Source organism: Belonocnema kinseyi, chromosome 8 (genome assembly GCF_010883055.1).
Source record: "Belonocnema kinseyi isolate 2016_QV_RU_SX_M_011 chromosome 8, B_treatae_v1, whole genome shotgun sequence".
NCBI classification, from domain to species: domain Eukaryota; kingdom Metazoa; phylum Arthropoda; class Insecta; order Hymenoptera; family Cynipidae; genus Belonocnema; species Belonocnema kinseyi.
The window spans coordinates 20,856,024-20,883,521 of NC_046664.1; the positions used below are offsets into that span (position 1 = coordinate 20,856,024).

The 27,498-nt window shown below is 23.3% G+C and overlaps 2 protein-coding genes across 4 annotated transcripts in view; one reads left to right on the forward strand and one right to left on the reverse strand.

The window, feature by feature from the left end:
- LOC117178032 (organic cation transporter 1-like) overlaps nt 1-27,498 on the reverse strand; it is a 168,205-nt gene that overhangs the window by 117,365 nt on the left and 23,342 nt on the right. For 2 of the 3 annotated variants that reach the window (XM_033369233.1, XM_033369231.1), the window contains exon 1: nt 5,502-6,491. The exons of the other annotated variant lie outside the window; for it this stretch is intronic. The gene's annotated coding sequence lies outside the window, so the exon portion shown is untranslated. Of the gene's footprint in view, nt 1-5,501; nt 6,492-27,498 lie in introns of those variants that run through there. 3 annotated transcript variants of the gene reach the window in all.
- Nucleotides 20,362-27,498, forward strand: part of LOC117178404 — a 44,907-nt gene continuing 37,770 nt past the window's right edge. Inside the window, exon 1 of the mRNA XM_033369831.1 lies at nt 20,362-21,934. Within this exon, the coding sequence (XP_033225722.1) occupies nt 20,808-21,934 (1,127 nt within the window). The 5' untranslated portion in view covers nt 20,362-20,807. The remainder of the gene's footprint in view (nt 21,935-27,498) is intronic.

Genomic DNA, 27,498 nt, shown 5'->3' on the forward strand with positions numbered 1-27,498 from the left:
TGAGAAGGTAATAAAAATACACTCCGCTTAGTACGACGGCCCCCATCCAGAAAGCTTCAGCCAAGTGCTGCTTAACTTGGACAATCAAACGAAAAGCCTTAAAAAATTCCATCTGTTCAAGTGAACTGATTTTATATCTTAAAAAAAAAATAATTTTTGAAGATTTAAAAATATTAACTTCAAAAGTATTAATTTAGACACTGAGCTTTTGTGGCTTTGTGATATTACTTTAAAAGTTTAAAATAATAATTAACAAATAAAATGTCAATAACTCAGAAAAATTTCAGAGGAATATTTTTTTACAATACAATTTTAGAAACATTTTCTATTAATTCAAAATTCTTAAAGAAAAAAGATTGAACTGTTTTATAGAAAATTCGTTTTTTCTTTTAGTTAAAAATTTTTTTCTTCTTTAAAAACGGAACTACTCTATTTTTTGCTAAAAAATGATCGATTTTAGTAGAAAATAAATTATTAAACTTTTAATTAAAGGTTTATCTTTTTTGGATGAAGGATTAAACACTTGTTTGAGCGTTAAACCACTCAGTGAAAACATTATTTTATTATTTAAATATTAAGCGATTATTAATTTTTTTATTAATTTTTTCGACTGTAAATTTGAAATTTCCTTGGACAGTTGAAAATTTATATAATTTGTTGTAAATTCTTCCTTTTGGTTGAAAATTAACTTTTTATTTGATCATTTACATTTCTTGTAGAAAATTCAACTACTTTATAAAAAATTAGCTTTTTTACTTTAAAAATTCTGAAATTTTGATTACCTTTTGGTAGAAGATTAAAATATTTTATGGAAAATTTACTTTTTTTGTTTAGTTAAAAATTAATTTTCTCAACTAAAAGTGCAACTAATCCATTTTTAGCTGACAATTGGTCGTTTTTAGATGAATATTTAAATATTTTATTGAAACCCCATCTTTTTGGTAGAAACTTCAACTAATTTGATACGAGTTTAAAAATTTGTTAAAAATTCATGTTATTAGTTGAAAATTTATCTTTTTTGATTAAAAGTGCATCTGTCGGGTTAAAAATTAATTTGGTTTGGTTAAGGATTTAACTATATTTTTGAAAATTGTTTCTTTCTTTTTTATTAAAAATTAATTTTTTCAACTGGAAGTTTAACTTCTTTATTTTTTATCGAAAATTTATATTTTTAATTTGAAATTTTAGCTATTTTTAAGAAAAATTAAATTTTTGCTTGAAAATTGAAGTATTTAGTTGAGAATGCGGCAAAAATTGAATTATTTGGTAAAACCTTCTTTTTTTAAATTAAAAATTAACTTTTTCATTTAAAATTAAGACATTCATAGTTATAAATTTAACTATTTAGTTGAAAATTGACCTTTTTAGGTGAAAATGGAAGTATTTGGTTGAAAATTGATTAAACATTGAATGATTTGATTAAAATTCTTTTTTTTAATGAAAATTAACTTTTTCGTTTAAATTAAGACATTCTTGATTATAAATTTAACTTTTTTTATGACGATTAGTCTTTTTGGATAAAAAATTCGATCTTTTGATTTGAAATTCATTTCTGTGTTTGCAGGTTTAACTATTTTGTTGAAAATTTATCTTTTTTACTTCAAATTGACTGTTTTTATTTAAAATTTTGTTGTTGAAATATCAACTATATTATGTTTAATTATTCTGTTAAAAGTTCCACTATTTTGTTAAAAACTTCTCTTTTTTGGTCGAAAACTTCAATTATTTGTTGAACAATAGTATTTGTTTATACAAAATTCCTACTTTTCGAAAAAGTCAGAAGAAACTTAGAAGAGTTTACTTTCAAAAAGTAATTGAAAAAATAATTTTTATTTATCAAAAATTCATTTAAAAACGGAAAAATTAAATCAATTTCAAAAGTCTTTTTTATAAGCTGTCTCAAAAAATATCTGTACTAAATTTCAGGTCTTTTTTTAAAAAATTATTTAACTTTTGAAAATTATTTTTGAATATAGAAACGAATAATAAAATAATAAATAAAATAGTTCTTTTTTTATTTCAAGGAAATATTTAAAACTTTATTTATTATTAAAATAATTTTTGAAGTGTTAAGATTCGGAAATTTTATAATTCGGAATTTTTCAGCTATCCCGTCATTAGATTTTAAATAATTAATTTCCAATAAAATTAACCATCGTTGTACCTATAGATATAAAAATACCTAAAATCAAGATTTTTACTTCCTTATCATTTATTTTTAGAATCACATTAACTTCTCAGGTGAAAAAAAAGCATTTTTTCTTATCGCTTTTAACGACTGTTTCTAAAATAAAATGAATAAAAAAAATTAATTAAAGATTAAAGATTCATTGCGTAACAAAGTTCAAACTTGTTAATTATATTAAAACTTTTTTAAATTCTTAAATATTTTTCACTTTTTTTATATTATATAATTTTTTAAAACTTCAAAGTATTATTTTTAAACTTTTCATCCACTCATTAAAAATTTTATAAAGCAAAAATTAGCATCTACTAATTTCTGAAAACTACATAAAAAATGTTCTCTCTTCCAACTTTATAAAAATCTTAAAAATAAAAAAAAAAGTTCCTCATCCAATTTAGAAAAAATTAAAACTGAAATTTACTGCCATCCAAGTTGCTAAAAATATGAAAAACAAAAAATACCCCTCTTCCAATTCAAAAGAAATTCAAAATCAAAATTTAATCCCTTCCATATCAAAAAAAATGTTCCATAAATGTTAAAAACAAAAAAAATGGCTTCTTCCAATTATTCAGTCAAAACATAAATAACAGTCAAATATTAATAAATACAGTACAATATTTGTGAATATTAAAACATAATAAATTATAAATACAAAGTAATATGATAAAAAGTAATACATTTTTAATTAATATTGTTAATATTAATTTCGAATTATTAAAAAATTGAAAATGGTTTGTGAATTTTAATTTTTAATTTGATATTTAAATTTGTTAAACTTCTAAGGCTTTTGAACTAAAAAATTTCATTTTTCAACATTAAAATAGGTAAATTGTTAATTTTTAACAGATTCAGAATCATCTTTTAAAATGAGTATTAGTTTAGTTTAAAATTTTTTTTATTATTTTCTATTTCCAGCTGATCAATTCAAAACGTTTTTTTTTATTCAAAATTATCAAAATTCAAACAGCTTTAATTTTTTATTGTTTATGCCTAAAAAAATATATTTAAAGACAATTAAAACATTTTCAAATTTATTTCTTTGTTGATTTCGAAAAACGGTTATTAGTGAGATATTCTTTTTAATTTTATGAAAAAAGAAAGTTCACTGTCTACAATTAATGCTGAACTATGATTTAAATTTTAAGCTACTTTGTTTCAATTGCTAATTAAAATAATTAATATTTTAAGACAGGTGGATATTTGAAAATTTAAATTTCCCCTTATAAGAAATACTTATTTCAAAATTTGCATAATATTTTTTATTTTTTCATAATCAATCCTTAATTTATAATTCTGAAAAAATTTTGAACTTAAAATATCAAAAGTTCAGAATTTTTTATGGTAAAACATAAAACACGTCTAATTTTTTTGTAATACGTCAAAATTAAAAAGTCTTTAATTTTAAAGATTAAAATTCAAAGTCTTTTCATTTTAAAGAGTTACAATTAAATACTTTTTGATTTTAAAAATTTGTATAGAAAAATTCTTAAATTTCAATGATTTTCAAGCTGAAAAGTCAAAATTTCAATTCTAAGTCTTCCAAATTGAAAATTTGTTTAATGTAAAATATCAAAAGTTCAGAATTTTCAATTATAAAACATGAAACTAGCATAATTTTTAATTGTTATTTTTCCAAATTAAAAATGCTTAAGTTTTAATGATAAAAATTAAAATGTTTATAAATTTGAAGAGTAAAAATTGAAAACTATTCAATTAAAATTTTTTTTAATAATAATTCCTAAGTTTGTATGTTTTTAAAGATCAAAAGTCAAATTTAAATCTTCCAAATTAAAAATTTTTTGAATGCGAGTCATCAAAATTACCAAATTAAAAATTGTGAAACATAAAACTTGCAAACTTTTTCATTGTAATTTTTCAAAATTAAGAATTCTTAAATTTTAAAGATAAAAATTAAAAGTTCTATGATGTTTAAAAGTTACAATAAAAAACTTTTCAATTTAAAAAATATAAAAGTTTTTTAATTTGGATGATTTTGAAGATTAAAAGTCAAATTTTCAATTTTAAATCTTCCAAATTAAAAAAAGTTTGAACGTGAATCATCAAAATTACAAAATTTTAAATTGAAAAACTTAAAACTTGCAAATTTTTCATTTTAATTTGACGAAATTAAAAATTCTTTAATTTTAAAGATGAAAATTGAAAGCTCTATAATTTTTTAAGTTGCAATTGAAAACTTTTTAATTTAGAAAATATACAAATAAAAATGTTTAAATTTTGATGTTTTTGAAGATCAAAAGTCAAATTTTTAATTCTGAATCTTCCAAATTGAAGATATTTCGAATATAAAGCATCAAAATTACATAATTTTGAATGGTTATACATAAAACTCGCATAAATTTTAGTTGTAACTTTTAAAAACTAATAACTCTTTCAATAAACAATTTTTGTAACTTCCAAATATACATTGTGGTAAAAGGATTTTTTTCGATATATCATTTTTGATGCAATAATAATAAAATCTTAATTAAAATTTTTATTGCAATTTAGTCATAATTTTAACTTAATAATAATTTTATCAACTTTTTAGCATTAATCTTTCTTGAAATTATTTTAATTTATTGCAAAAAAAAACACTTTTTAATATTTTTCGGATTTTTAGAAAAAAATTTTGGTTATACTACTTTGATAGCACAACCTTTAGTTATGATTTTATGGAAACAGAATTATTTTATGAATCAAACTTTTTTTTTGATCTCAGATAAGTTTTTATGTTAACAAAAAATATTAAATTCGTGTTTTATAAGCCATTTGAAATTCCCGGTCGATTTTCAAGGAACTGGCCAACTTTTATAAATTAAGCTTTATTGAAACGTATGCAGAAAGTTTAGATCTCGGGAACATGTATTTATTTTATTTTTAAACTGAAAATTGAGTTTTTGTCGCACATTTTCACAATGTTTTTTCGCTCTTTTCAAAAATTACAATTTTTTGGTTATCTTGTTCTGTTAATCGAAAATGCTTGCATTTTATAAACATAGAACTACAAAATAATTCAATTTTTCAAATTTTATATTTTCAAAGTTTATTTCTTTTAAATTCTTCAATTTCAAATATTTTCAATTTAAAGTCCCATTTTGAATATTTGAAATTAGAGACTCTTTAATATTCAAAGGTTTCAATAGAAAATGATTTAATTTTTTATTGTCGTCCTTGGAAAAGATCAATTTCAAAAATTAAAAATTACTCAATACTGCCGCTCTCCCGGAAAATGTTATTTAATTATTTATATAATTCGTATTATTTTTTAATTCTATAATATTCTTTATTAAATAAATTTAGACAGATCTCAGCTCACCCAGAAAAGTTATCCTCTCTTCCAGGCTGTAACTCCTAATTCCAGAAGTCGAAAATTCATTTTCCGAAACTCTTTTCTCCGGCGGAAGCAACTTTTTCTGAAACTTTTTTGCACAAAAAGTGGGTGAAATAAAAAATAAAAAAATTGGATTCGAAAAAAGTTAAAAGAAGGCTTGCAGCACACGCGGGAGTGACAAGCCTACAACGAACAGGCACTCGGAAGTTCGCTGGAAGCCACGGGCACTCTTGAACGAATCAGTCGAATCACTGCACCAACCTACATCCGGTCTCCTTCGCTTCTGCTACCACGGCCGTCCGTACTTCTTCTGCCTGGCGCGTCTGAGCCAAGTGATTCTTCAAGTACTGATGGAAGAGGAATTCATCCTCTCCTGGGAAAATCGATTTCAGTCCCCCTCCCACCTCCTTATTCCAACTTTTCTCTTTTATACATTTCCCCCACTTTTCCGACAAAGTAGAAAACTTTCCTTATATCAACTTTGATCATTCCTCTACAACAATCCTTATAAAAATGCACTCTATTTACTCCTCCACTCTTCTCCTCTTTTATATCCCCTTCCTTTAAGAACACTTTTTTATTGCTCCTCTCTATTCTTCTCTTTTATGCCTTTCCGCGTAACTGAGTCCTTTTTGAAGACTCCTCTATTTTTCTACTTTGTTTACATCTTTCACCACTCCTCTCCTTTATTCCTCTCTTTTATTCATCTTTCCTTTTACTTCTCTGACTTCTTTTTTCAAATCACTGATTCTTTATTTCTCGATTTTGTCTACACTTCCTCTTTGTGTATGTCCCCCGAAATCTATCACACTCTTTTCTTCATCTCTCCCTCTTCCTTTCTTCTCTTTGTTGCTACCGTTCTCTTTCTGGATTTGTGTGCGTGTTTGTCTATTCCTGAATCGAAATACGTGTGTATGGAGTACTCTAGGCGGAGTAAGTAGCCTCCATCGCGAGTTGAAACTGAAACACAACCACGACGTGCAAGCAGGGGGCCACGGTATCCTATCCCGTCCTCCTATCTATCATTTTGAAGCCCCCCTCCGACCACCTCTGGATCCAACGATCGAACAACGACTCTTCTTGTCACTCTTTCTCTCTCTCTCTCTCTCTCTCTCTCCCTCTTCCCTCGAGGCCCTCGATCATCACCGTCACAGTCGTCGACTATTAATATAAAAGGGGTTCCTCGACACTACACGCGGTAATTGTGCGTGCTTCACGTTTGCCGATTTATTTTTTAGATACGGCGCACCCAGCACGAGGTTTTACTACTTTCCTCAGGAGGGAAGATTTCCATCGGGAGACACTCGAAGAATATCAGATTTTGATTTGCTAAAGAAACTTTAAAAAAAACACGCTTTTATTAAAATCTACTCAGGAGAAACGAAATTATTTCCTCTGAAAGGGGGGCTTGCAATAATAATAAAACAGCAATAATAATAAAATTTAGATTCCTTTATAAAATAATAATGATAAAAATTAAAATGTTTATAATTTTGAAGAGTTAACATTGAAAACTATTCAATTTGAACAAATTTTCAATGAAAATTCCTAAATTTTTATGCTTTTAAAGATCAATTGTCAAATTTTTAATTTTCAATCTTTCAAATTAAAAAAAATTTGAATGTGAGTCATCAAAATTACCAAATTTACAATTGTGAAATTTAAAAATTACATAATTTTTCATTGTAATTTGTCAAAATTAAAAAGTCTTACATTTTCAAGATGAAAATTGAAAATTCTATTATAATTTTCAAAAGTTACAATTAAAAAATTTTCAATTCAAAAAATATATAAATATACACAAGGGATATCAGAATTTGATTTCCTAAAGAAACGTAAAAAAACAAGCTTTCCGTAAAATCTACTCAGGAGAAACGAAATTATTTCATCTGGAAAGGGGGCTTGCAATAATAATAATAATAATAAAATAATAATGATAAAAATTAAAATGTTCATAATTTTAAAGAGTTCAAATTGAAAACTATTTGATTTAAAAAATTTTTTAATGAAAATTCCTAGAGTTTTATGCTTATAAAGATCAAAAGTCGAATTATTCATTTTAAATCTTACAAATTAAAAAATTTTGAATGGGAATCATCAAAATTACCAAATTAAATATTTTAAAACATAAAATTTCCAAAAATTTTCATTGTAATTTGTCAAAATTAAAAATTCTTGAATTTAAAAAATAAAAATTCAAAGTTCTTCAAGATTTGAAAGTTACAATTGAAAACTTTTCAATTTAAAAAATATAATGAATTTTTATTATTTTGAAGAATAAAAGTTAAATATTCAATTTTCAATATTCCAAATTAAAAAAATTTTGAATGTGAATCATCAAAATTACCTAATTGAAAATTGTAAAACTTAAAAATTGCATAATTTTTCATTGTAATTCGTCGAAATTCAAAATTCTTATATTTTGAAGAAGAAAATTCAAAGTTCAATTATAATTGTTAAAAGTTACAATTAAAAAATATTCAATTAAAAATATATATAAATAAACTCTAAGGATATCAGAATTTGATTCCATAAAGAAACTTGAAAAAAGAAGCAAGCTTTTATTTAAACCTACTCAGGAGAAACGAAATTATTTCCTCTGGAAAGGGGGTTTGCAATAATAATAAAACTGCAATAATATTAAAATAATAATAAAAATTAAAATGTTTGTAAATTTTAAAATTCTAAATTTTAAACTATTCGATTAAAGAAAATTTCTAATAGAAATTCCTAAATTTGTATGCTTTTCAAGATCAAAAGTCAAATTTTGAATTCTCAGTCTTTTAAATAAAAAAAAATTAATTTGAAACATCAAAATTACTAAATTTTAAATTGGAAAATTTAAGTCTTGCAAAATTTTCAATTTGATTTGTCAAAATTAAAAACTCTTCAATTTTAAAGATGAAAATTCAAAGTTCTATAATGTTTGAAAGTTACAATGAAAAACTGTTCAATTTAAAAACTATAACAAATTTGGATGAATTTGAATATTAAAAGTAAAATTTAAATCTTCCGAATTAAAAGATTTTTGAATGTGAGTCATCAAAATTACCAAATTTAAAATTGTAAAACATAAAACTTGCATAATTCTTCAGTGCAATTTTTCAACATTAAAAACTCTTCAATTTTAAAGATGAAAATTCAAAGTTCTATTATAATTTCAAAAGTTACAATTAAAAATTTGTCAATTTAGTAAAAAAAGTATCCTAAATTCAAGGCAAAAAGAAAACAGAAAAAATTTAAGTTGCTGGATTAAATTCTGTAAAATTTGTCTGAATTTAAGACTGAAACCTGAAGTTAAGATAATGATGTATTAAAATTCAACCAATATTACTAAAATAAAAAAAAAGTTTCCTGAATTTATGGCCAAAACAGAAAAAAAATTTAAAATAACTGTATTAAATTCAGTAAAGTTTGTTTGAATTCAAGAATTTCTTCTCAAATTAATATAATGAGGTTTTAAATTTAAACTGCTTAAACCCAGAAAAAGCATTCTAAATTAATACAAAAAAATCAGAAAAAAATGTTAATTGCAGGATTAAATACACTAATGTTTGTCTGAATTCATATCAAAAAAAGGTTCCTGAAATAAGGAGGGGGGGGGGGGGACATTTGAAATTCCTTGATTAAATTCAGTAAAATTTTTTCGAATTAAGATCTGAAATCTGAAATTGAGATAATGAGGTCATGAATTTAAACCAATTTTTGCTTAAATTCACAAAAGATTTTCTGAATTTAAGGCAAAAGAAAAAAGAATATTCATAATTGCTACATTAAATTCAGTAAAATTTGTCTGAATTCAAGACTGAAACCTAAAGTTGAGATCATGAAGTACTAAATTTAAAGCAATTTTGCTTAAACCCCAAAAATTTTTACTCAATTTAAGACAAAATGGAAAAAGCAATAATATTTATAATTGCTAAATTAAATTCAGTCAAATTTGTTTGTTTGTTGAGTTGCACAAATCCAAAAACAGTATCCTAAATTAATAGGCAACAACAGTAAAAAAATTATATTTAAAATTGCGGGATTAAATTCAGTAATGTTTATCAAAATGGTTATCAAATCAAAAAAGGTTGCTGAATTTAAAGAAAAAAAATTAAGCAAATGTAAATTTCCTGGATTAAATTCAGTACAATTTGTCTGAATTTAAGACTGGAACCTGAAATTGAGATACTGAGGCATTAAATTTAAAACAGTTTTGTTTAAACCCAGAAAAGTTTTGCTGAATATAAGGCAAAATGGAAAAAAGCAAAATTTATAATTGCTAAATAAAAGTCAGTAAAATTTGCAAATTTGACCTTAATTTGATACCTTAAATTTGATCAAATTTTGCTTAAATACAGAAACATTATCCTGAATTAATAGGGAAAAAAATAACAAAAATAATATTTATAATTGCTATATTATTATGGATTTATGTAAAATTCGTTCAAATCTCAGACTTCATTATCTCAATTTCAGGTTCAATCTTAAATTTAGACAAATTTTACTGAATTTAATCCCGGAATTTAACATTTTCTTTTTTTCCCCTATTAAATTACTAAATTTATTTACTAAATTTTAGAACTGAGTTCTAAATCCAGATAAGCATTACTGAATTTAATCCTGCCATTTTTAATAGTTTTTGTTCTACTTTTTGCTTTTAGTTTAGGATGCTTTTTCTCGGCTTAAGCAGTTCAGATTTAAAACATAATTATATCAATTTAAGAAGGGAGTCTTAAATTTGACTGAAAACAAAAAAATCAAATTTGACTGAATTTATTTTCATTTTGTCTTAAATTCAGCAAAACTTTTCAGGATTTAAGCAAAATTGGTTTAAATTTAATACCTCATTATTTCAATTTCAGGTTTCATTCTTAAATTCAGAGAACTTTTACCGAATTTAATCCAGGAATTAAAATTGTTTGCCCCTTAAATTCAACAAACTTTTCTTGATTTGAGGAAAATTGGTTCCAATTCAACACCTCATTTAAATCGCACTTTAATCAATTTGAGAAATGAGTCTTAAATTCAAACAAATTTTACTGAATATAATAAATAAATTTTAAATATTATTTCTAAAAATTTCTTTACATTTTGTCTTAAATTCAACAAAAATTGTCAGTCTTAAATTCATTTAAATTTTACTTAATTTAATCTAGCAATTATGAATATTCTTATTTCTTTTTTATTTTTCCCTAAATTCAGCAAAAATTTTCTGAATTTAAGCAAAATTCGTTCAAATATAAGACTTCATTATAACAATTTAAGAATTGAGTCTCACATTCAGAACAATTTACTAAATTTAATCGAGGCTTTTTAAATATTCTTTTTGTTCCCTTTTTTTAATTCGTCGATTAAATTCAGTAAAATTTGACTAAATTTGAGACAAAATGGAAAGATACAAAAAAATTTTAAACTGCTGTATTAAATTTGGTAAAATTTGTTTAAATTTAAGACTAATTTTTTTAATTAATTGAATCAGAATGTAAATTTGAACTGTTTAAACCCCAAAAAAGTATCCTAAATTAATAGCAAAAAGAAAACAGAAAAACATATAAGTTGCTAGATTAAATTTAGTAAAATTTGTCTGAATTTAAGATTGAAACCCAAAATTTATATGACGGGGTCTGAAATTTAAACAAATTTTACTAAAATCAAGAAAAAGTTTCCTGAATTTATGGCAAAAAACAGAAAAAAGAATATTTCAAATTGCTGTATTAAATTCAGTAAAATTTGTTTGGATTTAAGACTCACTTATGTAATTTATATTCTGAGATTATTAATATAATGAGGTCCTAAATTTGAACAAATTTTGCTTAAATCAAGAATAATTTTGGTGAGTCTGAGGTAACAAAAAGATAAAAACAATATATAAATTTTCTTTTGGGTAAAACTCTTTTGTTGAAAATTTATCAATTAGTTTTTTTTATTTGATAATTGATTTTTATAATTAAAAAGGTCATTACTCCATTTTTGGTGGTAAATTTACATTTTTTATTGAAAATTGATCTTTTCTAGTTGAAAATTCACTTATTTTTGTTAAAAATCGTGATTTTAGTAGAAAAATGCAACAATTTAATTTTTTTAATTTAACTTTTAAATTTAACTTTTTTGGGAAAACCTCATTTTTTAGTCAAAAAATCGTATTTTCAGGTTGAAAAATTAAGCCGATCTGTAGATACTTTGTCCTTTTGGCTTTAAAATTGAACTTTTTTTTTAATCAATTTATTTTATTGAAAATTCGTATTTTTGGTACAACAATACTATTTTTGATCTAAAAACTAATCTTTATGGTATAAAGTGTAACTATTTCGTTAAAAATCTATCTTTTTAGTTAAAAATTAAATTAATTTGCTGAAAGTTGAACAAGTTTGTTAAAATAGTTCATATTTTTTAAAGATTCGCTTCCATGATTGACAATTTAGCTATTCCAGTTTTGGAAAATTAATCTTCTGAGTTGAACTTTTGTTGAGAATTTATTTTTCATGATTCATCATTTTATTTGAAAACTTATCTCTTTTATTAAAAATGTAACTATCTTTTATAGTTGAAAATTTATGTATTTTCTCAAAAATTTTATTTTTATCTCGAAATCTAATCTTCTTCATTATAAATTCCAACTTTTTTTTTTATTAAAAATGCAACTGTTTGTGTATCAATAAATTTAGTGATCAGTTTAGTGTTCCACAATTTGGTAGGAAATTCGAACCGTTCGGTTGGAAATGTAATTTATTGTTCAAAATTCATATCGTTGGATTAAATGTAACTATGTGGTTAAAACTTAAACTATTTTCTTGGAAATTGAAATTTTTGGAAGAAGCTTAATTTTTTTTGGGGGGGGGGGTTAACAAATTTTTTTTATGTAGATAATTTGTCTCTTTGGCTTTAAAATGCGACAAAATTGTTAGAACTTCGTTCTTTTTTTTTAGAAAATTAATCTTATTATTGCTGGAAAATGCATTGTTTTGTTTAAAAATGTAACTTTTTAACTTCGTTAAAGTTTGAACTATAGGTTGATAAAAATTCGCATTTTTCAAAATGCACTTTTATGGTTTAAAATTTAACTTGTTTGTTGAAAACCCGTATTTTTTTAATTAAATTTTTATCTGAGAATTTCCCTATTCCATTTTTGGTCAGAAATTTAACGTTTATAATTTGAAAATTCAACTATTCAGTAGAAAATTTATGTATTTTTTTGAAAATTCATATTTTTGATTCGAAATTAATCTTCTTTATTAAAAAATTGATTCTTTTTGGTCTAATTTGGTGGAAGATTCAACAACGTGCTATAAAATAAAGCTATTCGGGTAAAAATTAACTCCTTTTTTTAAATTTGTATTTTTGGTCTAAATTTAACTATATTGTTTAAAGTGGAACTATTTTTTATGAAAACTTTACTTTTTGGTAGAAAAATCCACAGTATTGATGAAAATTCGTCTCCTTGGTTTGAAAATGTAAGTATCTTTGTAGAAAATGTATTTTCGATTAAAATTCATATTTCGATGTGGAAAAGTCAAACCAAATTTTTAAAAATTAAAATTAAAATTTCCGTTCTTAAAAATGCGCATTTTAGATTTAAAAATTCGTCTTTTTTAGTAGAAATGTTATCTTTCTTGAATAAAAATGCAACTGCTTGGTTAAAAATTAATCTTCTATGTTTGAGGATTCAATTATGTTGTTTGAATCACATTCTTAAGAAATCAATTTTTGTAAAAGATACTTATTTTTAAGTTGAAAATTAATATCTTTGTCTAAAAGTTTAACATTTTTCTTGAAAACTGATTTTTTTCAATTGAAAATTCAACTACGTATGTAAAAGTTAAACTACTTTGTTGATAATTTGTTTATTTATTTTTTTAAATGAAGATTTATCTTTTTGGTTAAAAATTTAACTATTTTTATAAAAAATCATTCTTGTTGTTGTGGAAAATCATATTTTCTGGTTGAAAATTAAATTTTTATATAACGGATTTAAAATTAATTTTTTGAACGAAATTTCATCTATTTTGGTTGAAATGTGAAACCTGGATTTTTTTCTTGAATATTTATATCTTCAGGTAGAGAATTTAAGTATTTTATTAAAAAATTAAATTACATTGACCTCGCGACTTTTGCCTGTTTTTGGACTGGTGGTGAACCTAAATCTTTTGACTATTTCGTCTTTCATCCGATTTGCTCTCTTTTCTTTGTCACACGTGAGTGAACACGGTCATTATATTTTGTTGAAAATTCAACTACAGTCGAATTTGGATTTAGTGTTACCGGGAATTGACACTGCACCACAGGAACAGGTGAGGGGAGCTGCGACAATGAGCTATGTTGACTCAGGCGTGACAACGCCGAGAGAGAAATAGCAGAGACAAAAGAGTTCCAAGACTCTAGATTTATGGTCACCATCAGACCCAAAATCGACACGAAATCCAGATTTGACTCTATTTTGTTCAAAAATCATATTTCATGGTCAAAAAGTCTTTCTTTTTGTTTAAAATTAATAAATATAAAATTTTTCAATTTATATCTAAAATGTTGTCTTGTTCGTTTATAAAAGAATCCAATATTCTCATAAAAGCGTTCTACTCTTATAAATCAATATGTCCAATATACTGTGTAAAATCATAAATCTAGAATATCTACAGCCGCATGTTTTTGACGTTTGAAATAAGGCTGCCTATCACCTGTATATTTTTGTAATACATTATTTATATCAGAAAATCAAAGAGCAGAGAGCGACTTATTCAAAGAAAAGATCAATTTCAAACTTAATTTAAATGAAAGAAGCATATTTTTCTCTAATTTATTTTTAATTGTGTTCGACGCAAATAAATTACGTGCTGTCTTTAATAAATTTTTATATAACATTTCCTGAACGAGCTTTTTCCGCAGAAACATAGATTGAATAAAGATAGGCTCAATGCAAATTTTTCCAACACTAGAAAATTTTTTGCTTCTTTTTAATAAATGCCCATCAATATTATCTTTTTTTATTGCAAAGATCGTTCCTCAATTATCTAACTATTGTCAACATTTTCAATAGAAGGTTTTTATGTGAAATAATAAATGTATTTGCGAAAAATATAAATTAAATAAATTAATACGTAATAATAAATTAATTGATTAATTAAATAATCACACTCTTTTCAAAAAATTTTAAAATAAATCGAACTATGTTTTTTTGGTTCAAAGTCTAGTATTATATTTTAAGTTGAAACTCATCTCATACGGGGAAAAAATTTTCTATTTGTTTAAAAACTTAACTATATTATTGAAAACTAGATTTTTTTGTTGAAAATTATTACTTAACTGAAAATCGATCTGTTCCATTTTTATTCAAAATTTTATCTTTATTAGTTCAAAATGCAACTGCTTGAACCACAGTTAGCCATTTTATTAGAAATTCATTTTTCTAGGTGAAGATTCTTAATTATACAATTAAAAATGGTTTAGATGAAAAATAAAATATCTTGTTGAAAATTTGTATTTTTTCTGATTGAAAATTATATTTCTGCCTAAAATTTAATTACTTCATTTTTTTTTTAAATTTGTCTTTCTTATTTGAAAAAAGAGATAAATTTTCCCCAAAATAGTTCAGATTTCAACAACAAAATTTTTGTGGAAATCTGAACTATATTTTTTATTTAATTGGAAATTTAACGATTTCATTTTTTATTGTAAATTTATCTTTTTTACTTGAAAACTCATGTATTTTATTCAAAATTTCTCTTCTTTAATACAAAATTATTTGAAACTTGTCTTTTTGTTTAAGAGTTCGTTCCTCTGACTTGAAGATTGAATTTTAAACTAAAAATGTAATGGTTCTATTTTTTTTATTGATTTTTTTTAGTTGAAAATTGAAGTATTTGGTTAGTTAGAAAATTAATCTTGTTTGTTAAAAATTTGTCGTTTTTGGTTGAGGATTGAATTGTTTCGTGAATAATTCATCTTTTGTGTTTGAACTTAACTAATTAAAAATTCATTTTCTTTTGTTAAAAATTTTAATTAAATTTTGTTAAGTTCGACAATTTTTCTGTTTAGTTGTAATTAGTCGCTTTTTGGTTCATAATTAATTTTTTTAAATGGACAAAAAAATTAATAAAAAAAGTTGTACGACCAAAAAGATCTTTAAATTTTTTGCTAATTTTTTTTATGCAACGCGTAGTTTTTGTTTTAACTGTAAAAAAAATAATAAACCTAAATTATATTCACAAATTTTCTCAGAACCACTTTACGGTAGGATGCGTATTTTTGTTTCAAATCGTAAAAAATAATATCGAAAATAATCAAATTAAATTTATGAAAAAACGACACAAGTTGAAATAAAATGTATAATAAAAATTGTTTTTCTGAATGCGCACTATTTTTTAATTACAAAAAAAAACAAGAAAATGAACATACGTCTCTTTTAATACTAATACAAGAGTGCTAAGTGCGAGATACGTAATGAGAATGCATTCGTTAATGCCGAAAAAGCTTTAACAAAAGAGAATTCACAATCACCAAATTTTACTTGTCAATGCTTTGACCTTTAATTTTAAAACTTATGTGCAAATTTATGGCGATGGAATATTCATTTTTAAAAATTAAAATTCTTTTTCATGGAATAGAAATGGTTAAAAAATTCGTCTTTGGGTAAAAAATTTATTTTGGTTGAAAATTCAACTTCATTTTAAAAGATTGATCCCTTCGGCTTAAAAATTCAAATGTTTTTGGTTGCATTTTTATCATTTTTATTTGAAAGTTCGACCATTTTGTTCAAAATTAATTTTTTTCAATTAAATTGATGAATTGAATGAAAGATTCATTTTTTAAAATTTTAATGTAAAATGATGTGAGTACAAAAACTTTAATCCTAGTTTCAACATAAAATTTCGCTTATGTCTAAAAATTGTAACTATTGAAAATTTAAATGTTTAAACTAAACAAAGTTTTTCTTCAAGGTTCAAAATTTGAATTTCCTTTTATTGCAAACTGTTGAAAATGAAAAATTTAATTTTATTTAATAATTAATTTTTTAAACGGATTTAAATGTTTTTTATTTAATTTTTATGTAAAAATAAAACTTTAAAGGCTTGCTTTAATATAACATTTCGCTCATCTTGAATTATCAACTATTGAAAATTGTATTTTCAAAAGCTGAATTGTCAATATTCTTCAATTTTTAATTGGTGAACATTAGAATTGTCAATTTTTAATAGCTAAATTTTCAAGTTTTGAAAAGTTTAAAAAATTGGAACTTTAGCTTTTAAAACAGAAGAAAGGTGAAAATTTAAATTTAGAATTTTCCACAGTTGAAAATTAAAAATTTACCATTCAACTATTGTCAATTTTTAACAGTTAAATATTGAAAAAAAATGACAATTCAACTTTTTAAAATTAAACAGTTAAAAAGTCAATATTAAATTTTACTCAGTTTTCAACATATGAGAATTAAAGAAAATTAAAAAATCATCTTTTGAAAGACAATCCAGTTGAAAAATGAATTTTTAATTTTGGTCCATTCTCAATATTTGAATTTCTAACTGTTCAAAATTCAAGTTTTAATTCTATTCAATTTCCAATACTTAAAAATTCAATAAAAAGTTATATTTTGTATTAATAACAAGAGTTAAAATTTTGTATTTACATAAATTTGCGTACAAATTTAATAAATAAACACTACAAAGCATAACAAAAATTAAAAATTTTATTTTCAACAGCTGGACATTCAATTTTTTTTAATAGCAGAAAATTAAAAATTGCAATTTCATCATTTGGAAAGTTAAGAAAAATAATAATACTTCAGCTATTGAAAATTAATTTTTGAACTTTAAATATTGAAGAAAATTTGAAAACTAAACCATTAAAAATTAAATTTTTAATTTCCTACTATTTGCAAATTTTAGAAATTGAAAAAAATCTAAATTAAATTGCTGAAAACTTAATTCTAAATTTTAGTCAATTGACAACAGAATAAACTTAAAGAAAATTCATCTTTTGAAAGTTGATAAAAGTTGAAAGTTCAATTTTTAATATTGGTCCATTCTCAATATTTGAATTTCCAACTGTTCAAAATTAAATTTTTTATTTTGTCCATATTTCAATAGCGCAAAATTCAATAAAAAGTTAAATTCTGTATTAAAAACAAGGATTAAAATTATTATAGATAATTTAAAATAAAAATTTATTAAATAAATACTTCAATCCATAACGAAAATTGAAAATTGAATTTTCAACAGTTGGAAATTCAATTGATGTTAATAGCATACAATTAAAAATTGGTGTTTGACCAATTTTAAATTTAAGTATTGAAAATTTAATTTTTAAGAGATTCAATTTTCAAAAGTGTATTGTCAAATTTTTAACTGTTAAATTTTCAAGTGTTGAAAATTTTTTTAAATAAAAATTTTATATATTGAAAATTTAAAAAAGATTAAAATTAAAATTTTCAATTTTCAGCAGTTGAAATTGAAGGAAAATGACAATTCAACTATTGAAAATTCCATTTTCCACTATTTTCAGACGTTGAAAATTGAAAATTCAATTTTCAACAATTGAAAATTGACGAAAATTGACAATTATTTAAGAATTGCTAATTCAAGAAAATTGACTAAATGCAAATAAAAAAAGTTTTATAATTCAAAATGGCATCAGTCGGTCTACGGAACTTACTTTGAAATATAATAAGCTTAATTTAAATTCAGAACTTTATTTTATGTGGGCTTTAACTTTGATTAAAATTGTGATTAACTTATAAACTTCAGAATGCAGAATAAAAAAGAGATTAAACTTTGATTGGGTAGAATCAGTTATAAGTCTTCTTTGAGTTTCTAGTATAAAAAAGTACGTGCAAAATTTATTTTTAAAAACTCAATTTGTGGTTTATAGTTTTTTTAATTAGTTCTTTAAAAACTGATCAATTCTGAAGGAATGAGTTTTCAAATTCTAAATTTGTTGGGCATTCCAAACATTATTATTTTTTTTTAAATTATAGCTTCTAATTTTTTTATAATTATATTGTAAATCGATGAAATATAAAGTTAAAATTATAGTAAATTATTAAAGAAAATTAAAAATCGAATTTTCAACATCTCTATTTTCACCAACTTTCAAATGTTGATAATTCAATTTTCAACAGTCTTTATTGTAAATTTTCTTAAATTTTTAGCACTTTGCTTATCAATTTTCTTCCATTTTCATCCGTCGAATTGATAATTTTCTTCAATTTTTAAGGCTTATATTTTGTTATTTTGTTCAATTTTGTATTGGTAAAAATGAAAGGAAATTAAAACTTGAATTTTCAAATATTTAAAATTCAGTTATTAAAAATGCAATTGATACAAATTAATTGCCAATAGTTTAAAACTGTTAGAAATTCAAGGAATTTTATTTTAATCTTCTCTAAATTTCTTAAATTTTAAATTAAAATTTGAGCTTATTACAAATAGATGATTAGCGTTGGGATTTTTTTAAACCTTATAATTACCCTATTTTTCAAATAATTTTTTATTGATTAAAATGTTTATTTATTAAATTCTCTTCTAAATATAACATTTTTAAAATTTCTTTTTACTATTGCAAAATTCGCTTTTTCATGAATTTTGAACTTTAACAAATTGAAGAAATTTTTTTACTGAATTTTAAACAGTTAAAATTTTAACTTTTTCTATTTTCGGCAGTTGACTATTCTACTGTTGAAAATTTAATTTACAATTTTTTATCAATCGAAATTCGTATTTAATAATTTCTCGAATAAAATTTAACATTTAATAGATTATAATATTTTCTGTACTTGTTCAACTGTTGAAAATTAATGAAAATTGAACATTTTATTTCTAGTAGTTAAAATTCAACTTTTGAAAATTAATGAAAATTAAAAATAGACGTTTCAAAATTGAAGAAAATCTACCATTCAACTGTTAAAATTTTAATTTACGCGACTGCTTACGGATGAGGGAGAGGGGGCAGAATGTAAAAAAAATCGTTTGTAGAATTTCCAAATCTTGAAAATTGAATATTTAATTTTTCTCAATTTTAAACATTTGATTTTTTTCAATTTTTAACATTAGAATTTCCAACTGTTCAATATTGAATTTTGTATAAAAAACTAGTGTCAAAAATCCTTTTTTTCAATTTTTAACAGTCGAATTGTCAATTTTATTTAATGTTCAACTGTTGAAAATATAATTAAAAATTTTTTTCTATTTGTAAAACTTTAACTTTTTTGTTGATTCACAGCAATTTAAAATTAAAGAAAATTGATAAATCAATTTTTAACCGTAGGAAATTCAAGTGCTGGAAATTAAAAAAAAAATCAAAATTTCAACACTCTTCAATTTTCAACTGATGAAGCTTCAATTTTCAACTACTGAAAATTGCAGAAAATTGAATTTTTATAAATTGGATAGTCAAATATTGAAAATTGAAAACAATTAAAAATGTCAAGTTTCTTCAACTTTTAACATATGAAGTTTTAATTTTATTCAATTTTAAAAGATTTTTTAAAATTATTGATATGGATTGAAATGTTTATTTTTAAATTTTCATGTAAAATTATGTAAATCTAACATTTTCAACATTTGTGTTTACTACAAAATTTAGCTATTTTCTTTGATTTTCAACGTTCGAAAGAATTAAAGAAAAAAGCTAATTTTATTATAGCAAGTGAATAGTCATCCCCTAGTTATTTCAAATATTAAATATAAAATTAAAAATTACAAAAAAATTTTCCATCTAATCATTCTGATCATAATAAATGGACAATAATTTAAAAAATAAATATTGACACCATTTCCCTGCCTTTCATACTGTCGCCATGGCAACGCAAAGATGGTGGGACTGCGCGCGCAGTATTGCACGCGTGACTGCACGTGCCCAGTGTTTATACACAATCGTTCGATTTCTAAAAATAACAATACCCAATAAGTTTAAAAATCAACAGAAACCAGTCACCAAATAGCGAGAAAAAAATCTTCTCTCAATTGTTCAAAAGAAAAGGTATGCCCACTTTTCCCGATTTTCGATGTATCGTGCAAAAAATCATTTTCCTAGTGCTCAACAAGTTCTCACTCGAATAATTTTCCACGCGAACTGGAAACTATAACATCAAAAAATCATCACCTCGAAAGAACTCATTCTTCTATTTCAATTTCCGAGTAAATATGACTTTCTCACGTTAATAAACTCAGGAAGTGCGAAATCGCCCGATGCTCCCCCGACATCGTCAATCACCGACTGTGTACACAAACACCAGGAACTTTCCTCCACTAGTGTGTGAAAAACGTCAAAACATTTACGAGGCATGTCAGAAAAATTGCATTCTACGCCGCATAAATGTCAAGTGTGAAGAAAAAGTCATCCCTTCACGAGTCAGAACTCTCGAAACCGAAGTACGTGAAAAAATTAAATTTCGGACAGAGGTTAGAATCTAACCTCAAAATCGATCAAGAGATCGCCGAGAAAAATGCAGGCAATTGTCTCGCTGAAAAACGGGATAATCAGTCATTCGTGAACGAGTGGCTGAGTAAGAACGAGGGTTTTTTCGAGGCGGATAATTTTGTTTATCCCTCCTCTCCGGTTTTGGGGTCGTCGTTTACGAAGCGGACGCCCGGGTCGCCGATTGTCGGGAATCTCAGGAAACGACGTAGAAGGTTTTCTTTCAAGGAAACTCCAAGTGAAAAGGGATTTTCTGAACTTCTGGATCATCCGAAAAGGAAAAATGCATCCGTCAATTCGTGTCAATCGAGTCCAACCGCGCAAAGTGGAAGTCAAGAAAATATGCCTTTGTTCAACAAATCGCCGGTTCTTGTTGATAAAGTTGGATCGAGAAAATTCCGGAAGAAGAGACTTTCGGCGGGAAAAACTGGTTCCGTGAAATTAGACAATAGTTTACAATCAGTGAGTGTGGAAACGTCGAAATTCCATGAGAGGGAAGTAATCCGGGATGAAGACGAGGAAACTTTTTATGAGGAAAAAGTCGAGGAAATAGTTGAAGACAAAATCGAGGAACTCGAGAGTGTACATAATTCTAAATCGAGTGCAAAGGATTTTTGTGTTTTCAAGAAGAGTCCCAAAGTGTTTGAAGACGATGAAAGTACTTTTATTGAAGAAGTTACGGAATCGGAAGAGACTCAGAGCGATTTTATAGAAGATGTGGATACACCGGATGTGTTTTTCAATAATTTGAAAGAGAAGCCGGTGATTTTGAAGGAAAAGATTCCAGTTCGTTGCCAATCGCCTTCGAAGGATTCGGAGGAGACTTTTTTTTCGGGTGCCGGAAGTTGTCAATCTCAATTTAGGCAGCAACCTTCTCAGAAAATTTCTGAGATTTCTTCTTCGAAAATCAAGGCTGATAGTTTGAGTCAAGCTTATAATATAATAGTGGAAGCGGAGTCACCGAAAAATGTGGAATCGTTTGTCAATATTTTGAAAACTGAGGAAAAGAAGCGGAGGTTGAAAAAGTAAGTGATTTTTTAGATTTTTCAATTTTTTTTAAACTTTTTTTTATTTGTTTCCTTTTTATTTAAAAAATTTAATAACCGCCAGATTGAAAAAATTAATCATTCTTCAATAATCGAGGCAAGAATTCGGTTCTTAAGTTTTTGACAAAATGCTTTAAAAATGATAAAAGAATTCTATTCATAGGTAATTTTTTAGGATTATAAAATATATTTCTGAATGTTTTAAGCATTATCGGCAAAAAGAGAAATTTTCAATCATATAAAAAATTGTCAAGAATTCCGCAGATTTTAAGACGTTTTTTTATTTTTCTGGGATTTTGAAAAATTAGAGGGAAACTTCGAATTATTTCAAATTTTTTTTTTTTAAGTTTTAGAATGTTAAACAAATTAAAAAGTACTTTGAACAGATCTCTACAAATTTTTAACAAAATTTGATTTTTTTAAGATTTTGAAACCCATTTTTTAAAATATTTTTTAAAGGATTTTAAAATATTTTAAGATAATACATTTTTTTGAAAGATTTCTATTTTACAAAATTTAGCTTGAAAGAATATTTAAAAAGAATTCAAAACATTACAAAAGATTTCTAAAATTCTCAAAAAAAGAAACTGAAATTTTGAAAAATTTTAAGTCAAAATTTAAAAGATATTAAGAACTTTTAAAAAATTTTATGTGATTGAAAAGATTTTGAAACTGAACGAGTTTCGAAAATTTGTAAAATATTTAAAAAATTTTTCTAAGCATCAAGAAATCCTAAATATCTTTTAAACTGACTTCAATTTTTCCTACAATTTTTCAAAATCATATACAAAAATTTTAGAAATATAGGAAAATTGCAAAAAAACCTGAACAAAAATACATTGTTTTTTGACATGTTTATTATAAAATATATTTCTGAATCTTCTAAAAATTATAGGCAAAAGGAGACATTTTCGATGATATAAATATATAAAAATAAATTCCTAGAGAATTCTGAAGATTGCAAGACAATTTTTGTTTTGTTTTTCAGGATTTTGAAAAATTCTAGGAAAACTTTGAATTATTTCAAAACAATTTTTTAAGTTTTAAAAAGATTTTAAAAAATTTTGAAAAGATTTTAACAAATATTATACAAAATGTTGATTTTTAAAGATTTTTTAACAATTGTTTTAAAAGGGTTTAAGATAATAATTTTTTTTTAAGATTTTTATTTCACAAAATTTGTTTTAAAAGAGTATTTAAAAAGATTTCTTACATTCTCAAAAAAAAAAAATGAATCTTAAAAGATATATAAAAACTTTTAAAAAGTGGAATTTTGAAGATGTTGAGTCAATTTAAAAGATATTACGAACATTTAAAAAATTTTAAAGGGTTGTAAATATTTTAAAACTTAAAAAGACTCTAAAATTTGTAAAATATTTTAAAAAATTTTCCAAATATCAAGAAATCCTAAATATCTTTTTAAATGCCTTAAATTTTACTAGAAATTTTTCGAAATTCTGTAACATAAAAAAAATCTTAAAAAAATAGATTGTTTTTTGACATTTTTATTTTGTATTAAAAATTATTTTTTAATTTTATCTACTATTTTTTGGTTGCAAAATTTTTCTTTTTGAATAAAAAATTTCTTTTGGATAACATTTTTTTTTTTGCTGAAAATTAAATCGTTTATTTAAAAATTAATATGATTGGGTTAAAGAAAATAACTTTTTTTTTAAGAACAAAAATTTTTTAATGAATTTAACTGGTTTTTATTCAAAATAAAAATATTGTTGAATAGAAATATTAATTATTTGATTTAATTACGAGAGTTCATTTTTTTCATTGAAAATTCAACAAATATGATAGGGTTAAAAAATTTAACTTTTTTAAAGAAAGTTTGTCTTTTTTGGATGAGTTAAAAACTCTTCCTTTTTGGTAGAAATTTTTTTCTTTTTGGATAGAATATTCATAGTTTTTTGTTAAATATTAATTTTTTTGTTAAAAATTAACATTATTGGGTTAAAAAGTTAAATTGTTTTAAATTAAATTGGTCTTTTTTAGATGAGTTAAACTATTTTTTATTTAAAATAACAATATTTTTAATTGAAATATGAACTATTAGATTTAATTTTGATCTTCATTTTTTTCATTGAAAATTCATGATTTTTTTTTGAAAATTAAATATTTTGTTAAAAATTAATATTATTGCATTAAACAATTAAAATTTTTTGAAGAAAGTTTGTGTTTTTTGTGTAAATTAAACTATTTTTTATTTAAAATAAAAATATTTTTTAACTGAAATATCAGATATTATTTAATTTTGAGAATTCATCTTTTCCAATAAAAAATTTAACTAATTGGTTCAAACTTATCCTAATTTATTAAAAACTTGTTTTTTCTTTCGTTAAAGATTTATTTTAGTTGGAAATTCTTCTTTCTTGGAAAAAAAATTTCTTTTAGATAGAAAATTCATGTTTTTTTTGTTGAAAATTACCTTGCTTGTTAAAAATTAATATTCTTAGGTTAAAAAACTAAACTGTTTGAAGAAAATTTGTCTCATTTTTTTATAGAAAATTCATTCTTTTTTTTGTATAAAAATAAACTTTTGTTAAATGATAATATTATTAAATTAAAATATTGAACTGTTTTGAAGATAATTGGTCTGTTTTTGGATGAAATCAACAGTTTTTTATTTTAAAAAAAATTATTTTTGATTGAAATATTAATTATTACATTTTTCTTTGAGAATTCATATTTTTTAGTTGAAAATTTCATTATTTGGTTGAAGATGAACTTTTTTGTTGAAATTTTGATTTGACGTGTCTGAAATGTCTTAAAATCGTTTTGAATTTTCTCAAGAATATTAGGAGAATTATAATTACATACAATTAAAAACAAATAAACCTGAAAAATAAATAGGAAATTTATGGGAAAGTTTTTGCTTTATTTTAAAAAATTAATTTTAAGATTTGAAGTTTTCAAAATATCTCAAAAAAGTATCTGGAAGAATTTGAGACAGTTTTTCACATTTTTTCAGGATTTAAAAAAATTCGAGGAAAACTTTAAATTATTTCCAAAAATATTTCAAAGTTTCAGAAGCTTTGTAAAGACTAAAAAATAGCCTTAAATTTTAAAAGATTTCAACAAATTTTAAATAAATTGTTGATTTGGGTGAAGATAAATTTGTGCAGATGAATTTTCAATGAGTAAAATAAAATTTTAACCAAATAGATGAATTTTCAAATACAAAATAAAAAAAAATACGACTGAAAATGTAATATTTAAATTTTCAGTTGAAAAGAATTTTGAACCAAATAGTTAATTTATGAACAACAAAATATGAATTTTAAACTAAAACAGATGCATTCTTGAACAAAAGAAACGAATTTTAAACCAAGAAGAATTTTTCAGTTAATGTAAAAAAAAGATATAAAAAATGTTGAATTTTTAAGCCAAGAAGATAAAATTTGATCATAAAAATTTATTTTCAACTAAAGACTTAAATTTTTAACCAAAAGTATAATTTGTAACAAAGAAAATTAATTTTCCACTAGAAAGGCAAATTTTTAACAAATTTCATACATTTGTAACAAAATCGTTTAATTTTCAACCAGGAAGATTAATTTTCCACCAGAAAAAAATTTAACAAAATACTTAAATTTTTAATCAAAAAGTATAATTTTTCACGAATAAAATCAATTTTTTACCGGGAAGGCTACTTTTTAATCAATTTTATAAAATTTTAAGCAATTCGTTGAATGTTTAACCAAGGAGATTTTATAAAGGAAAAATTAATTTTTAATAAAACCTATAAATTTGTAAGCAAATAGTAGAATTTTCAATGAAGAATATTAATTTTCCACCAGAAACTTTTTTTTATAAAACTCATAAATTTTTAACCAAGAAGATTAATTTTTTATCGTAAAGATGAATTATCAACAAAATATTTAAAATTTTAGCCAAAAAGTGCAATTGTTGAAATAGAAAATTAATTTTCTACCAGAATGACTAATTTATAATCGAATTTATACATTTTTAACCAAGAATATTTTCTACGAGATTAAATGCATTTTTAATAAAATATATAAATTGGTAACAAAATAGTTGAATTTTTAATGAAGAAAGTTAATTTTCTACAAAAGAAAAAACATCAAATGTTTAATAAAATTCATAAATTTTTAACTAAGAAGAATAAATTTCGATCATAAAGATGAATTATCAACAAAATACTTAAATTTTGAACCAAATTTATACATTTTTAAGAAAGAATATTTTCTACCAGGATAAATTAATTTTTAATGAAACAGATAAATTTGTAACCAAATAGTTGAATTTTCAATCAAGAATATTAATTTGTTACGAGAAAAGACAAATTTTGAATCAAATTCTCTTAATTTAATTAATAAATTCTCTTCCCTAAATAAGGAATTATAAACAAAATACTTAAATTTGTGACCAAAAAGAACATTTTTTGACAAAATACAAACATTTTCAACCAAATAATTAGATTTTCAACCCATAAGATTAATTTCCTACCATAAAAGACGAATTTTCAACAAAATCGATACATTTTTAATCAAAAATAGTTAAATTGTCAACCAAGACTATTTTTTGCCCGAAAAAATGATTTTTTAATAAAATACATAAATTTTTAACGAAATAAATGAATTTTCAACCAAGTATATTCATTTTCTACCAGAAAAGACATTTTTGAAATAAATTTTACCAATTTTCCACCACCTAGTTGAATTTTCAGCCAAGAAGATTAATTTTTTATCATAATAAAATCAAGTGTTCAACAAATTATATAAATTTTCAACTAAATAGGTAGGACAAGGGATCTAATCTTAACTTAAATTTGATATGATTAATTTTAGTTTGTTTATATTTTATTGTTTTTTAAAATTTGCTACTAAATACTTGGATTTTTTAAACTAAAAAAGATCAAATTTTAACCAAAAATGGAGTAGTTAAATTTTCATTGAGGAGAATTAATTTTGAGACGACCGAAAAATCCCGAAAAATAAAATTCCCGAATTAGAAAATTCCCGAATAATCAAATTCGCGAATAATAAAATTAATAAAAAATAAAAATACCAATTTGGAAAATTCCCAAATAATAAAATACACGAATAATAAAATTACCGAATTGGAAAATTTCCGAGAAATAAAATTCGCCAATAATAAAATTGCCGAAAAATAAAAATACCGAATTGGAAAATTACCGAATAATAAAATTTCAGAATTATAAAATTCCCGAATTGGAATATTCCCTAATAATAAAATTTACGACAGTTTATAATATTACCGAATTGGAAAATTCCCGAATAATAAAATTCCCTACAGAAAATTGACGATTTATAAAATATCCGAATTGGAAAATTCCCGAATTATAACAATTAGAAATTTTTATAAATATATTTTATCGATCACAAATACAACAATAAGATATTAGTTTCAAACATTAATTTTAACATTTAAAATTTAGATGCTTATTTTTTGAATTAAAAATAGCACCAATTTTAAATAAAATATTTCTAGGTAACGCATGTTTTTTTAATTTCCACAGTATTGAATAAAATACAAAAAGCGTTCGCAATAAT